Here is a 16583-nt window from a genome sequence, read left to right as displayed (position 1 = left end):
ACAACTTAACATTCTCGTGTCTTCGGGGAAGTGTAAAGAAATGATAGGCAGGGAACTTACCCATGAGCAGGTTAATAAGCTGTCGGAAGAGGAAGTCAAAAAGTTCCATAAGAGGTACGAGGCCGCCCTTGCAAGCAAGACCACGGACGCCGTAGCAGACTCCGCTATCCGACTTGCCACTAAATTGCTTGGACTTGCACTGCCTATAGACGACGTGGAGCAACTACAGAAGGACATAAGAGATGACTATGTCATCGCCCAAGAACTTAAGATAACCTGTGGGTGGTTGTCTTTGAAGTGCGGTAAGTTAATGGCAGTCGCCTCTGCGGCACTTCACGTAGCTCAGCACGTCGACTTGAAGGAGGTACTAGGTTCCTTCGGAACATCTTGGAAGGACTTCAAAAAGGGCAGAGAAGTTGAAAAGGTCTTTCAGGCAGCACTTGCTGAGGTACCTAGTCAAGTACCTGCAAGTGACTTATCAAGTACTTAGTCAAGTCATTCGCGGGAATTACCCAGGTCGCCTCAAGTACCTAGTTAAGTCATCCTTAAGTACTTAGTCAAGTCGTCTTAAGTTACTTATCAAGTCCTTCAAGTCCTTAGATATAAATGAGTGAAGCAGAATCGAAGGCGGAGGAAACCCCTCAAGTAGAGGAGCGACGAATCACCAAGGCTAAATCTCCAGGGAGAGTTGCCGCGGGAAAGAAGCTCGCGGAGATGAATAAAAAGAACAAAGCAAAGAAAGAAGAAAAGGTGGGGGAAGAGGAATCCTTCATTAATCCTGGGTACGTCATTGGCGCGTTAGGAGTTGCTATAGCAGCAGGCAGCCTTTACTTACAATGGCGGGCAACGAAAAAGGTAGAACCACCAACGTATCACGCACCTGTGGAGGTTAGAAAAAGTAAGATCCCTGAAATGGAGTAAATTTATCACCCGTGGCGACCTAGATTTTCCTTCTCGCTTTGTAATATAATGTCGACCGCGTTGTTGAAAACTGTTGAAGAAGCAGCTATCATTACTTCCATCGTTGCGGGTATTGGTTGGGTAGGTAAGAAAGTGCTCAAAGAAGACTTTACTGAAGACCCAAGCAAGAGCTTCGCTAACTTTGCTAAGATGACCGCTGCCGTTGGTGGGGCTATCATGGTAAAGGATTACCTACGGAAGGAAAAGTACCTACCTAATGTATAATGGTTAGCTTAGTCGCAGGTGGAGTCATTGCAGCTTTAGCATTTACAGGGGCTAATTATGGTGGTCAATATTTGGATAGATTAGTTAGAGGCGACAAAAGCGGTGCCGCCGAAAGAAAGAGACACGACTTAGCGCTGGAGAAATATCAGCGGGACGTGGCGGCTTGGAATGAAAAAAGACAAGCTTACAGGGATTGGTTGGATAAGAACTACCAAGACAAAATGCAGGCAGACAAGAACTTCGAAAACACAGACTACGCCTTCAAACTTTATGCGCAAGCACACCCCGACTTTAGAATGAAAAAGCCTCAGTTCAAGAATTACTACCAGCCTTCTAAGAAACAAAAAGACAATGAATTGGTCTTTGTAGGAGTCGCAGGGCTGGCGGGAGGCGTGGCCTTGGCGTATCTAATATAATGATCGTCTTTTTGGAAAGCGACAAGAATAACTTTACTACTTATCTGAATCCCCCCATCCGCGCGGAAAGGGTTCGGCTGGTTAGTTGCTCTTTGTACAATTCTTGGTATAATTTAATTAATGGCTTTGTCGTCGTGACTTCCGGCACCAAACCAAAAATACCAGATTCCCATTACACCCCAATAACACTGGCTAAGGAGCTAGCAAAGCATGGATATACTCTTACCACAGGATTGCCCCATGAAATGACATTCAAGAAAAATAATGGGAGCGCCAATCTAAAGGACAGTTCATTGGTAGAACTCCTGGGCCTTACTAGTACCACGATAAATAGCGGCAGTACATATGACGTAAAATGGAAAGTCGCATCCTCTTACGAAGTCTATTGCGATTTAGTCCATAGTTACAACAATGGAGAAAAGTCTTCTCTTATGTCCAAGTTTCTGCCCCAAGGTAATCCATTTGACCCAGTAGAATACACCCCCATTTCTTTGAGCTATGACTTGTCTAATTTGGTAGAAAGCATAAACATCACCATTAAAGTGGACGGAAAGACGGTGGATTTTAACGGACGTAAGATCAATCTTGTTTTGGAATTCATATAATGGGCCGCGTAGAGGACAAACTTAAAAGGATTTACTATGGGCCGGAAGGCTATTGGAGAGGAGCGTCAGCTATCAAGAAACTCGCGACCGCGGCCAGGGTATCAGACGAAACGGCTAAGAACTGGTTGAAAAAACAAACCCTCTGGCAGGTTTATCTTCCCGTGCCTAAGTACATTCCCAGGCCCAGCTTCACCGTAAATGCCCCCAATGAAGTTCATCAGGCGGATTTGCTTTTCTTGCCGCACGATAAGGTGAGAAAGAAGACCTATAGGTACGCTTTGACCGTAGTCGATATCGCAAGCAGATACAAGGACGCCGAACCCATAACCAGCAAGGATTCTGGGGAAGTCGCAGAAGCCCTAGGTAGGATTTATAAGCGCGTCTTGAAATGGCCTAAGCTGCTGCAAGTGGATGCGGGGACAGAGTTTATGGGTGTGGTTACTAAGACCTTGAAAGACCACGGCACTAAGATTAGGAGAGCCGAAGCAGAGTACCACAGGGGTCAGAGCATTGTTGAAAGATTCAATAAGACCCTGGCCGAGCGTCTCTTTGGGTACCAGTATTGGAAAGAGCTGGAAGATCCCTCCAAACGCAACAGGGAATGGACCCAGAGGCTCCCCCAGGTCGTCGCGGCTTTGAACAACGAGGCGGCCAGGGCTACGGGAATGAAACCCAAGGATGCCATAAAAAAGAAACACGTGGAACACAAGTCCTTCGTCAGAAGTTCGAGGGCGGTCTTCCCCCATGAAAAGAAATTAGGCGATGTCACGGTTCGATATCTCTATGAGCCGGGTGAATTAGAAGGAGGATCCAAAAGAGCTACGGATCCTAATTGGTCTTTGGAAACTTACCAGATCCGAAGCGTAATAGCTAAGAAGGGTCAGCCCATCTTGTATTATCTTCATGATGGCCCCACGCGTGGGTTCGTCAAAGAAGAACTGCTTATCGTGTGATGTCCGAATGCTGTCGTATGGATACCATCATCACACATCCATCGCTTACCATCAAATGCAGACAGTGACACCTTCTCCTGTGTAACGTTGTGTATTTGATGTCCGTAGCTGCGCAGGCTGTTCATTTTATGTCGCCGTTCCTTACGCGTACGCAGGACATTTAAGTAGGAATCGTGGGTTATGTCCTTCTTAACCACGTATTTTTTTACGCCTTTAGCTTTCTTTTCTACACCGTCCAGCTTTAGCACGCTGTACATCTTTGGTTTCAGCCCCACGTATTCCACGATGGGTTTTCCTTTCATCTCATCTTTCATTTTACCGATTACTTTCTTGTTTTTAGGGGAGTAAAGAAAGTGGTCGCGTGGGTAATCGCTGGTGTCGTATTCATCGATGTCGGGAACACAGTCTTCGTAAATGTCTTCCGTCTGCACCTCTAGTATCAAGGAATCGGTGTCGGTGTATAAGAGGCGGCACTTATCACCGTATTTCGGTTTTAGCTTGTCGTAGTAAAACTCATACATGAGCAGCTTTGATAGGTCTAACACTGTAAACCCCGTGTATACGGGTTTATTCAGGAATAGATTCGCTTTCTTCATGTGAATCACGTAGAAGTTTAACATTTCTACGTATCTAACGAATCCAGGCTGTGACACGTATGCTTCTGCTTCCTCTCTGGTGCTGGCTATCTTTATGCTTACGCGCTTGCGAATGTTCTCCATTGTCTTACCAAATACGCTATTGTTCATTAGTTTAAACAGGTTCTTTTCGAAGTCATTCTTTGCGTGCGTACGCTTTTGTGTGTTAAAGTCAATGTAGGGGCGCATCCAGGGTTCCTGCGTGAACTTCAAAACGCGATGGATCTTCTTCACGCGTAAGCCGTGGCGCACATAGAACTGCAGGTTGCGGTAATGCACCACATACTTCTTCTTATCCATCAGGTTCATAGTTAGTTTCCTGTACGGTTTGTAACCAGGGCACATTTCCCTCTGCAACGGACTTAGCTGCTTAAATGGTATCTCTATCGCTTCTGGTGCTAAGGGGAACTCATTGTGTTCGTCGTGCAAGTGCTCTGGGTACTCCAGATCCACTTCTAAAACGTAACCCTTGTCTTCCTCCTTTCCTACCTGCATGTAGAAGTCTATCGGCTTCACTGGATCCCATTCGAAGTCGCGTACAGGTAAGTACTGTGACATTGCCCAACCGTAGAGGTTGTTTGCGTCTAAGTAGAAGATGTATGTGGTTGGCTTCTCCGGGTCGTACTCCACCGTGGGATTGTTCGCTTTTGCGTATCGTCTGCTGGGTCCGCAAACACCGCCGCGGATACCGTCTTCCATAAAGCGGTACATGTCGTATTCTGTTAGGAGATCCAGTTGCGCGTTTGTCTTCTTTAGGAGCGCACTCCAACTAAGCCCAGGAGCCGTGTAGAAGTTCGCTGGATCCAACCCGTAGTATTCCATTGCCATCTTTCGAAAGCTTTGGAAAACATCTGCGAGCAGCACTACGTCTGAACGTAGGTAGATGTCGTGGTATTCTCCCATATTCTCACAGGAGTACTTTTCCCACACGTCTAACGCATGCTGGTACTCCTCATCCTTTATGCCGGACTCGTTTAGGGTGCTGTAGAAGCGATCTTTGGGTGGTAGGGGTTCTTTGAATCGATCCCAGGAGTCCATGTATTCGTATGGGTACACTCCTTTCCTTTCCGCGCCATATTGACTGGAAATGGGAAAGTTGGTGTTATACTTTACGAGGTTTGCTAAGGAGTCCGCCATAAACTGCTGCGAATCTAAGAACTTTAGCTTACCCACAGTTACGGACATGTAGCGCTCTTTGTTGTTGGGTATGCACTTTACTTCGGAGCCGTCTGTTCCTTGTAGTAGCAAATGGGAGTCGTAACCCCTTAAGTTGTGAAAGAACACCGGAATCTCCATGTCTGGATTTACTTTGAAGTTTATATTGCATTTCCAATGAGCCGCTCCTCTGTATTTACCCGTGATGTGGCAGTGATCCCTAACCTTATCCACATAGAAATCCTCAACGAATGCTTTGTGGCAGTGAATGCAATGTGTGGAGGGCTTTCCCGGCTTCTCACCCTTCTTAGCATACTTCCCGCATTTAAAATGAGCTTCTCCTAAATACTTTCCATCTTCATCCCACGCTTTCTTGGCTCGTCTTCCAAACTGAAGAAGCGTATGTTGGCAAATGTGGCATTTTTTTGCCTTGTTAAAAGCCTCCTGGTTCTCTTTGGTAAATTCCATCTTCTTTGGACATCTTAATTGTTCTCTAATCTCTCCCTCCTCTTCTCGCAATGCTTCTAGAAACTCATTAGCTGCGTTCTTACCTCGGTAAATCACAGGAGGGTTTGCTTTACCGTCTGATCTGACTACTATGTAACCAAAGGAGCAGATCTCGTGTAATCCTACCTTATTCGTGGCGCCACGTTTCTGCTCTTCCTTAGTTATCAACGCTTCGAAGTCTGCATATATCACGTAAGGCACTTGCATCTGCTTTTGATGGTCTGCGTATGAAAGCTCTTTGTTGGTGGGCATCTGGATCCGTTGCGCCACTTCTTCGACTCCGCGGCAGATCTCATCGTGTTTCTTTAGGGTATTTAAGGATGTAAATGGCAGCAAGCAGCAGTCACAGAAGTACTTTTTGCCTTTGTGCTTAGTATGTCTGTAGAATAGTCTGCTAATGTGTTTAACCCATGAGTAGTGTCCGCCGTGGTAGAATAAATGTACGCGCTCTCCTTTACTTTTTGACAGAACTAACGGTACTATCGTCTGCTCTCTGACTCCGTAAACGTTAATTGCTAGATCGTTTATTTCCTCAAATATGGGGATGTCTATCAACTGCATGGGAAATTCCACACCATCCCACTCTAAATCATCTGTGGGATACTTACTTGTCCTACAGGGATCCTTCTCTGCTGGATACAGTGCAGACCTGATTGCCCACATAAAGCATCGATTGTCTTCATTCTTCACGTTTACAATAGCCTTCTTCCTTTCTACCCACGTTGGTAGCGGTACGTAACTCCCCCCTCGTATGGGTACGTACCTGGCCATACTTATCTCTATTCCTTCAACCTCCTCTACTGTCCAACCCGATCCTTCTTTCGTGTAGTTAGACAGCGACTCCATTATTGCTTCTAAGGCTTCACTGAGTGACCTATCCAGATTCGTGGATTCTAATATCACTAACGACTTTGATCGCAACATTGCTGTCGTCATTACCTCGTCTTTTGACAAACTTACTTCTACCATTATACTTGCTTTCAGCGCTCCTAGCTCATCTATACCTTTTCGGAGAGTCCTTTTAACCTTCCTTTCTGACTGACGCCAAAACTGTCTAACGTCAATCTCACCGTTACCGGGTATTGACACCGTGCTGAAGTTGCTTTGGGATTCCATCTATATAATAGGAAATATTTTATACCTAATACCAAGCACTTTTTAGGTCGTCGTAGTCGTACTCACAGTCCTGACAATGCCAAAACAATTTAACCTTAGTCTCAAACTTCTTACCACATCCACAATCATAACTGCTCATACACTTCGTCTTCATTTTCAAATGCTTTTTCAAATCCGCTTCTTTCTTAAAAGTTCTCTTACATTCTTCGCACTCCATATATAGACTAACATATTTGCGCTGTTGCCCCCAACCACACTTGGAGTGGGTTGTTTCCGTAGGTGGATTTTTGACACGGGTCTTGCCCGTGTTGAGATTGCGCTGGAACCCCCATTCCCTATACTACTTATATCAAATTTCATGGAGCAATATATAAGATTCCTTCTTCAAGAAAGTGAAAAAATATTGCTACAGATCTCACTGGACAATGACAGGTCATTAGGAAAATTCATGTTGCTACCACGCCCACTTTTGTTTACTGACATGCCTACCTTTGTAAGCCTCACTGTTGATTTTAGCGAATACTTCAATGGATATCAAGAATTTTATGCATTTAATAGTGTCTTGTTACTTGACTAATACCCATGATGAATGACAAATTGATATATTTCTAGGATATTCAAACTTATGATAAGAAAAAAAGTAATTTGTGATTCCCAATTTTGTATCATAATTGGATTTAAAGGAAATTAATGGGATTTTGTGCCCCATGAATGAGTTTGGTACCACTTTCCAAATATACCTAGAAAAAATCCCTGTGATCTGCCATTTTTCCCCTCTAGATTGGGAATCAATATTTTTTTCCTGTGTATGATACAAATGTAGGTGTGTCGGTAAACAAAGGTGGGCGTGGTAGCCACATGAATTTTTTAATGATTAGCTAGCTGTCATTGTTCGGTGAGATCCGTAGTATGAACCAGTGTGCATGAATAATTATATAATTTAATTGTACAAGAAGCAATGAGAATGCCCATATCTATAATTACATAGTTCTTTATGTTGATAATGATGACATATCAATTCAAGATAGGGAGAGAACAATATTTGACATTGTTCTAGAAAGCTGTATTGTAGTATATGAAGGACTCAATCAGCATGAGGTGCCTTAAGGTAAAAACTTGAAATTTTTAATCATAATTTTTTTCATGGTTGATGTAAAAAAATAATATACAGTCATGTAATATTCATTGATTACAAACATTCAATAATCATTATTTAGAATCTATTTACTGATTCTAAGTGTATTTTCAACTTATACCTGGGAAATACCCCTAATAAATACTTTTTACAAAAGATGCAGTTGAGATAATATCTATTATATATTAAGATATTATATACATATATATATATATATATATATAAGATAATATTACTATTATTACATATATTAAGCTAATTTGTTTGCATTTTCATTATAATATTAAATATAAATGTTATAGAAATATAACAACCTTTCTGAAATGGAGTGATTTAAAATATATAAATATAGAAAATGGAAATGTTATTTTGGACATTTTTAAAAGCTTTTAAGAGGTATCCCACACTACAGTGATGTTTAATATTTACAAGTCGCTATTAAACTGAATGAAAAAATGTATCATCTGACAAAGATGTGCTTGCAGGTGTATGAGGTTGGGGTTGTCTCATACCCATCTGGGCTTCAAATATGATGCTGCTGATTCTATGCTGAACAATATGTCTTGTCGTGTCGTCGAATTCTTTAATGGATGCACTGACATACTGTCCAAAGAGCTCAAATTTATCAGGAGTATTGGGTAACACACAACAGGCAGAACGAAGCCTGGGAGTGGATGAACAAACAATGAATGGTGATTCATTGTGGAGATAAAGCAAAGAACGCAGCTCACATGTGGAACAATACACATTGTTCACCATAATCCATGCTTTCTTTGTTTTTGTTATTTTGCCCAATCCCAAGCTTCGTTCTACCAGTGGACACCGACCCGGAGTTTTTGGCTGCTGGATGGCTGATTCTGCTATTTGCTTTATTAGCTTTAGTTCTTCTTCATCATTTTTTTTCTTGGGCGTTTTATTGACCTTCAATCTTTTTTTAAGAGGCTCACTTGAACTGCCTGTATAATTGCAGTTTCCAGAATCAGCAAATTCTTCCTCTTCCTCTTCACCTTCGGAATCATTCAACGATGCATCTGCTGACGATGTACTTGGGGTAGATAGCTGGAACAAAAGTAAAATATATTACTTTAATGATATATATATATATATATATCTACCTGCATGAATAAACTCATTACTTACAGAATCAATACTGTTGCCCCTTGTTGCTACAAAAGGCTCCAGAAATTGCAGTTTGTACTTCAACCACTGGTTCCATGGTGAGGCAGGTTTTCTTGCACTCCCACTTTTGCTTATTGCTCGTAATCTAGCGTAGGTGTTTCTCAATGACCTAAGCTTCCTCTTGATCCATTCAGCTGAATAAAAAGGGAAGGATTTTACATGAATTTTATATGTTAAAAATATATAAATTATTCAACAAATCTAAGATTATTATGATAATATATTATTTCAATGTCACTGCAGATCGTTCAGCTTTCAAAGGGCTCCATGATAAAAAAAAAAGAAACATATTTTTTGGTGTTTTAAGTTCAGACATTTATATAAATGATTGATATGGCGTTCAAAAATGTCATCATTATAACTTCTCTGAATTAATTGTATAAAAATCACAAAAGTTTATTCATATTTCTATATTTCAACATGCTATATAACATTAATAAGGACTATAATTTTCCACAAAAACATAAGCATTTTATTAATCAAAGCTGTATATGCGATTGCTTTATGCCGAATGATTTATCAAAATCGTTTATCGCCGATTGAACTTATAGTGACATTACGTTTTTAAGGCGCTTTATCTTACCTGACTGGTTCACTTTCCTTTCCAGCTCACTTATGCTGGCCTCTCTGAGAGTACGATTTTTAAAATCAGTAGACCGAACATCGTACAAACAAGGATAATCCGGCCAGAGTTCAACCAATTTCTCTTCTTGTTGCAGTTCTACCACTGGCGCCGCCATGTTTGTTTTGATTTTGAGGTCATCACGTGACAAAACGGGCGCTTATGATTGGTTGTGGTGAAAAATCAGGCGAGCAAAACGTTCACGTCCTCCGCAAACGTTGCAATTTTCGTCATGCGAGTTCAAAATTTTCAAGTAAGAGAGAAAATTGACTCAGCGCCTCGCGAGAAGTTAAAACATTCGAAATCTACCCGCAAACGGTGAGTTTTCTGCCTCGCGTGCCAGTGAGAAAATTGCTCGCGAGGCAAATTGCCTTTCAGCCGTTAAACGATGCAATCCAACTAAATCTAAATTCAAAGCTATTTTGAAAATATACGATACTAAGAGGTCTATACGACGGTTATCTAGATAAAAACTCAAAATAGAGCAATAATAATTCGCAAGTGAGTAGTTTCAGCAGATTCAAACGTGACACGACGCGCGGGAAACAAACTAACAGCAGGGAATTACGAATTACGATGAAAGAAGCAACGCCATTGGCTACAACCCCCGCAACCACACGATCGCTGCGAACCAATGAGAAAAGCCGTTCAGACAGAGGTGCATTACTGATTCGAAGCACGCGATCCGCCATTTTGAAATATATAAACTCGCGCATGCGCAGACGTTTTGCAGCGGTGTCGTTAGTATATTGTATAGTAGAAAAACAAAATTGTTACCAAGGGGGGTAGATGAGATGACAAAAAATCGATAGCGCGCGCGAATAAAAAGACAAAGACAAGACACCATTTAGTATTTCCTTCATGTATTAGAGTGGTTAGCCTGTGAATAAAGCCTCGAAATTTTACCCGATCATTGAGAAATAACACTTCTTTCGTTCTGTGTGGTTATCTTTTGAATTTAGCCCGTTTTAAGATTTTTTCCCTCCCCAGTAAGTAATAAGAGAAGTCTTAATTAGAAATCCCCATACATTTCCTTACACTTACATGACACCACAGAAACCAAACTTGGGCTACCTGTGACTGAACCAAAATAACTTATGACGTCGTATTAATTGCTTCGCGCAATGTCTCACGGGATGGAATTCCTAAGTCGCGTCTTAGCTTTGTTCCGAACCCGAATCTGGTCGCTCAAAAATGGCGCTGAAAAAGCAAGTATTTAGATCAACTGTAGCAGATCTTATTGATTTTGAAGCAGGAGAAAACCCACCATGGAGAAAGAACTCCACCCAACCTCCTTCTACGCGAAATATGATAGAAGAAATCGTCCAAATACGGCAGAGATGGGAGTCGAGAAGAGACACTGAGACTTGTGACGACATCAAACGACGGTTGGAGGCAAAATTCTTTTATCACTGCAATGTCGAGGAAGAACACGGGTTACAATCTGTAGATGAAATAGAAAAGTTTCTGGGAAGACCTGAAGGAGTTTTGTCTAAAGGTAATCAGTCATTATCGTTCGAGGAACAAGAAACTGTTAATCTTAGAGATGCTTATTTGTATTTGCAAAGCGAAGCGGAAGACATTGAATATCGTGGTTTGCTAGAGGAGTCGATGCTTAGACAAGTAAATAAGATTATTCTGAGAAATATTCGAAGGAAGGAATGCTATACTAAAGCAGGGTCTTACAGTAATAATCCTCGAGTAACTCTATTCCGAGGAGAAACGTATCATTACCAACAACCAGACGACATGCAAGAAGCAGTTTGTTTACTGTTGGACAGATTTAACTCTCTTTTCACGGACTCTATGAGTAAAACAGACGAAGTTGAAAAACTGCAGGGCATTTTTAAGAGTGTTGCTTGGCTAGTATTCGAACTTTTAGACTTACATCCATTTTCTGATGGAAATGGAAGACTGTGTAGGCTACTTTGTAGCTACGTTCTCTCTACTTGTACCCCTTTTCCATCCCCCATCTACAACATGTACAGCGATTCAAGCAAAAATGATTTCGAGAATGCCCTCGTGGACGCTAGAAAGTCTGAAACGAGACATCCTTGTGAACTAACGACCATGATCATTGAAAGTAACTGGGAAAGTTGGAAGAACTTGGAGAAATACTGTTTTGGCTCTTCCAAATCATGCGATCAAGCTACTCATACCTCAAGTGAAGATTCCCGAGTCACGAGTTTGGATAACTCGCATTCTCGCCCAAGCATTTTCATTGCAAGTTGTGCATGAATCTTGCAGGCATCAATGCCAAACATTCTGCTATGCGACTGAGTTGTATTACTACCATTATGACTTACCTCAAATTTTTGACACCTTTTTTTAAGAATGCTTAATAGAGCTGACGTTGACATTTTACCACAAGAAATGTTTTTCCATTTTCCTCACTAAAATACCTACTCTATTAAAGAAAGTGTCTGTGTATTTGATTGTCACATTACCATGTCATGCTTGCAAAGAAACCAATTTTACACCATATACCAGCTTTCCACATTTCCCTGCAATACATTCGGCCAGTAAGATTGCAAGCGATTTGTGATTGCAGCAGCAAATCTCACTACAGAGAAGTCAAAAAACTTTGACTAAGTGACAATGGTCCAGCATGCAGCACAGTAAAGCCAATCCATTTTGGATGTGTTTTTTTTCAGTTATGAAAAAATTAAAGTTTAAAATTGAAATAAAGGATAATTAAGAATTTTGGTTGCATTTAGTGAGTCATCATGATTTGTGTATGTGTAATGTGGCTAAATGAAATTTAGGCGAAGTTAAAATCGAGACAATGCATGCTGCTCAGCGGTCTTCCCAACAATGTGCGGGAGGGACCCAGGGCATTATCAGGGGCTTACTTGCCGTGTTTGCAGTGCTGGTGGATTTGCACCAAGAGTTTTTCTCCCACCCTCCCTCCTCTGCTAATAGGTTCTCTACAGGTGAGTATATACTCCACTGAATCTCAGTGTGACAGGTACCGGTGGTGAGCTGTGGCCCCGGTTGCCATGGTTACCTTCCAGCGGGGACGCGATCTGTCGCAACCCGAGCTCGCCCTGGTACCTAACCCCAACTCATTTGTCGATGAGTTTAATTTTTATTTTCCAATTTTAGACCAAGTATTATTTCTTTTGTTTATCTGCAGTACAAGAGAGGACACAATAGTGGGGATGTAACTTGAACAGTCGTACTCCTAAAACATAGAAAATATAGTGTAGGTCTATTTCCTTTAGCTCCAGAATAGTTGAATGATATCCAAATTTATCATTAAGCTTTCATCTTGTTTGTTTGGTTTTCGTTGAATGACAAAACTGGACATTGTTTTCTTTGGTATTGATTTAACTTAACCTGAAGAAAATTTTGTTTCACAAATTCAATGCAAAATCATTGTGAACAATTTATTCATTATTATCTGCCCTCAAAACCTGAATCTTAACATTGTGGCTCACCACTGGTCATGGATTTTGTGTTAAAACCTGCTATGTGTGGGTACAGTTGTGTGTTTGTTCTCTCTTGTACTTGGAAGCTTTTTCTCTGCAACTTTTGGAAATCAGGAGAATCTGTTCCAGGGTGCAGTTGTCTAACAAATAAGATTTAAATTTTCCCACTCTACAGTTTTGTGTGGTTGGTTATGACATCTCCCACTCATAGAAATTGTGGGGCAGGTATGAAATCCCTTGAAATCTTTGTGCATGATAAACTGATAAAGCCAAGTTGAAAATCCTGAGGTTTTTTCTGTAATAGCCAGTGTTAAGGTTGAAGAATCTGCGATATAGGACATCTGATTATCATTTTCTGAAAATGAAATAGAAATTTAACAGCTGAGGAGCAAACCACTTATGGCTGCAGAAATCAATGCTGTTATTCAGCCTTGGGATTGGTTGAGCCAGCTTACAGAGTAATATAATTCGATGCCTCGAGCAAGAGTCAAAAATGCATTGTGTTACAGCCAAAGCTGTGTAGGAAACTGATCCAAAACCCCAGCCTTTAAAATCTAATTAGCTAGTGTCCATATCTATACCTGATCTGGGAATGACTCTGGTCAGTCTTAGTCTTTTGAGTGGATGACCAGACCAATTCCCTTTCTTGGGTGGGAGGGGATCGAGTGATGTCCACATGATGTCCCCCAGTAAAAAGACATGTTGTGTCAAAATGAACACCAGAAATGGAAAAAGCACCTCGATATTACTAAGAAGCAAAGTTTCAGCTTGTGACATGGAACACAGGAGAAATGGCATTAAATACAAAATCGAATATTTTATATTTAATGTCATTGCTACTATAGTCAACATTATAAGCAAAAACTTCTTACTAATATTGAGGTGTTCTTCCAATTTCTTGTGTTCATTTTGACAAAACGTCTCTCCTTATGTGTGTAGGGTCAGTCATGTGACTATTTGTTGCAAAACGCTTATTCAATATTGATAGCTTTGCAGTCAAGCGTTGACATTTGGAGTCAGAATCCTTAGACATTTTTCAATGGTTGATGTCCACCAAAACTCAACTTTTTGTTTGTGATGAAGGTCTAGTTGGTCGCATATGACTGGGAATCACAGTAAATCTAAAGAAACTAGAAGTATGTTCACAAATGAAAATAAGTGCAGTATTTCTAAGTAGGAAACAAATGTGGCCTGATACTGAGACTATAAAGAAGATGTCTTGAATACACGTCTAATTTTTTTGCACAATGATATGTGATTACTCACACTTATTTAACTTTTGTAATCTGTAGACCCCTTAAAGCAAATCTCAGCACTGCTCAGTTTGAAAGTCGACGCAATGAAATTAAATTCTCAAGAGAGTAAATCTCTTTCATTTTGTCCTCAATTTGGTAATGCACTGGAAATATGCTGTAAGGGGTCCATCGATGAAGCCCTCAATGTACAATAATTATGTCATAACAATGCACTAATGAACACCAAAGTGAAGTAACAAATGTTGGAAAATATTGCTTTCTCTATGTAGCTGTATTGTATTACTTACAGATGGGACAGCCCTTGAGCAACACCTCCATGTATACAGGATCACAGCATATTTATCTCCTTCCTCTAATAATTCGATCTACGGATCAAATCCAATCCATATGATTTAGAATATATACAGTAAGTATGCATAAGATTGTTTTTAAAAGCAAAACTAGGTACTTTTATTAAATTGACACTTTCATCATTTCAAATGTCAAATCTATCCCAAGGTACTGAAGTGTTAGAAAATTGTTTATTAAGAAGCGAAGTAAATAGACGAAAGAAAGATTAAATAACACGATAGTTGATTCGTTCTTCGAGCTCAGGGGAGTTCAGGAAATAACTGTTCTTCGAAATCACCTCTGGCATTTGTATCATCGAGAGAGTTCAAGCTATCGGCCCTATCTAAACAACAACGAGACAGTTTCACAGACAAATTTGCAGTACAATTAACTTAACTAGAGATCATTAATGTGAAAGATAAGCTAGATTTCGACAAGGAATTTCTTAGTCGGAAGTATAAATAAGCTGTCACACCTACCAAGCCCTTGTGTACATCAGCTTCTTCTAAATACTTGCTTATACAGGTTATAAAAGCCTTGCTATCTTCAAAGTTGGTATCAAAATTGGCTGTGTAAGTGACCGAAGCTGGTGGCGCCTCAATTTGTGGCTGTTCATCTGGTAATATGATGGTTTCTAACTGCCGAACATTACAAATAGCCTCCTCTAAGGTAGCCATCTTTGTTTCCCGGCAGGTCTTGCGTGACTGCGGGGCACTTGTAGGGGAGGGAGGGGAGGGGAGGGGAGGATAGTGACTTTGTTTACATTTATCTTACACTAACTATGATTGGTTGATGATTTCCATTTTATCGAAAATATAAGAAAGCTTTTTATTGGGTGATTCTCAGCAGGATTGTTCAAACTGCTGTCTTGCAACTTTATTTTGGAACACCACCAGGATTACCTTCTCATGTACAGAAGCTCCTGAGATGGAATTGGAAAATCCTTTCAAATCGACAGTATCAGACTTAATTAAGTACGATTTTTTAGACCCTCCTTCATGGAGGAATCAGGAAGAAGGCATTCCGTCGGCTCAAGAAATGATTGATCAAATCATCGACTTCAAAACGAGTTGGAGTGCTTTGATAAATGAAGCACAAGCAGATCGCATTGAAGACTTCCAAAAAAGGTTTAGGGAGAAGTATTGTGACATTAATACTGATCCTTTGAAGGAATCAGAACGGGAGAAGAAGCAAATTGAATCAACGAACATAGGGAAGTTACTCGAGTTTTTTGACAACTTCATGGAGGAACAAAGGAGGGACGAAAATCCGCTGGATAGCAATTGTGGGCTTATTGAAAAGTCCATGGTTCAAGAGGCTCACAAAATTGCTGTTCACGGTATGAAGATAAAGAAAGACAAAACACAACCAGGAGAATTCAGCACCCGGCCCAGAAATACAACTTATAAGGGAGAAGAGTATAGGTACCCATGGTACCTAGATATTGACGAAATGACCCAGGCGGTTGATCTGGTTCTGGATCGCTTTAACTCCCTTTTCTTTGATTCCACTCGCATCATTGACGAAAGAGAAAAGCTCAAAGGTATAATTAAAAGCCTAGCCTGGTTTCTTTTTGAAATCCTTGACCTGCATCCATTTGGGAATGGAAATGGTCGACTTTTTAGGTCTTTTTGTTATTATGTGTTGTCGTCCTGTGGTCTCACCATGTTTCCATGTCCCATTTACCATGCTTGTGAGGAAAGGGAAAATAATGATCATTCTTCCTGCCGTAAACCATGTAAAGACAACTATGAACAAGTATTAGTGGATGCAAGAAAATCTAAAACAAGGCATCCTGAGGAATTAGCCACAATGATCCTCGAGTCCTGCTGGAAGACATGGGATGAATTCATGAAAGAGATTTAACTATGTATTCCTGAAAAGTTGGCGTTCAGATGTTGTTGATGGCCTATACCCCTCGAGGGGTGTACCAGGCTTAGAAGGATTCCTAAAAGTGGAACTATATACCTCCCACCCCTCATTAGGAGGCAAAGGAGTCAAATATGGTTCAAATACGGTGGCCCTGAAGTGACATCAACCATGTGCTTTTTTCATTTG

At 40.8% G+C, this 16583-nt stretch overlaps 2 protein-coding genes across 2 annotated transcripts; both read right to left on the bottom strand.

Annotated features, from left to right (window-relative positions):
- Nucleotides 1-7547: 7547 nt before the first annotated feature.
- On the bottom strand, nucleotides 7548-9669 carry LOC148905536 (uncharacterized). Its single transcript, XM_089040574.1, has 3 exons — nucleotides 9470-9669; nucleotides 8848-9020; nucleotides 7548-8766 (listed from the first exon to the last, which is right to left on the bottom strand). The coding sequence occupies exons 1-3, from the start codon at nucleotides 9624-9626 to the stop codon at nucleotides 8146-8148; spliced, it is 951 nt and encodes a 316-aa protein (XP_088896700.1). The 5' UTR covers nucleotides 9627-9669; the 3' UTR covers nucleotides 7548-8145.
- Nucleotides 9670-12883: 3214 nt separating this feature from the next.
- Nucleotides 12884-15219, bottom strand: LOC148905535 (cytoplasmic FMR1-interacting protein 2-like). Its single transcript, XM_089040649.1, has 3 exons — nucleotides 15005-15219; nucleotides 14483-14560; nucleotides 12884-13294 (listed from the first exon to the last, which is right to left on the bottom strand). The coding sequence occupies exons 1-3, from the start codon at nucleotides 15200-15202 to the stop codon at nucleotides 13250-13252; spliced, it is 321 nt and encodes a 106-aa protein (XP_088896775.1). The 5' UTR covers nucleotides 15203-15219; the 3' UTR covers nucleotides 12884-13249.
- Between the last annotated feature and the right edge of the window lie 1364 nt (nucleotides 15220-16583).

The sequence above is a fragment of the Actinia tenebrosa genome, unplaced genomic scaffold (assembly GCF_029948245.1).
Source record: "Actinia tenebrosa isolate PJP-AT-01 unplaced genomic scaffold, QUT_ActTen_1.0 PGA_scaffold7__59_contigs__length_16204524, whole genome shotgun sequence".
Taxonomy (NCBI): domain Eukaryota; kingdom Metazoa; phylum Cnidaria; class Anthozoa; order Actiniaria; family Actiniidae; genus Actinia; species Actinia tenebrosa.
The sequence above is the reverse complement of the archived record's forward strand: the minus strand, read 5'-3'. Positions and strand labels throughout refer to the sequence as shown.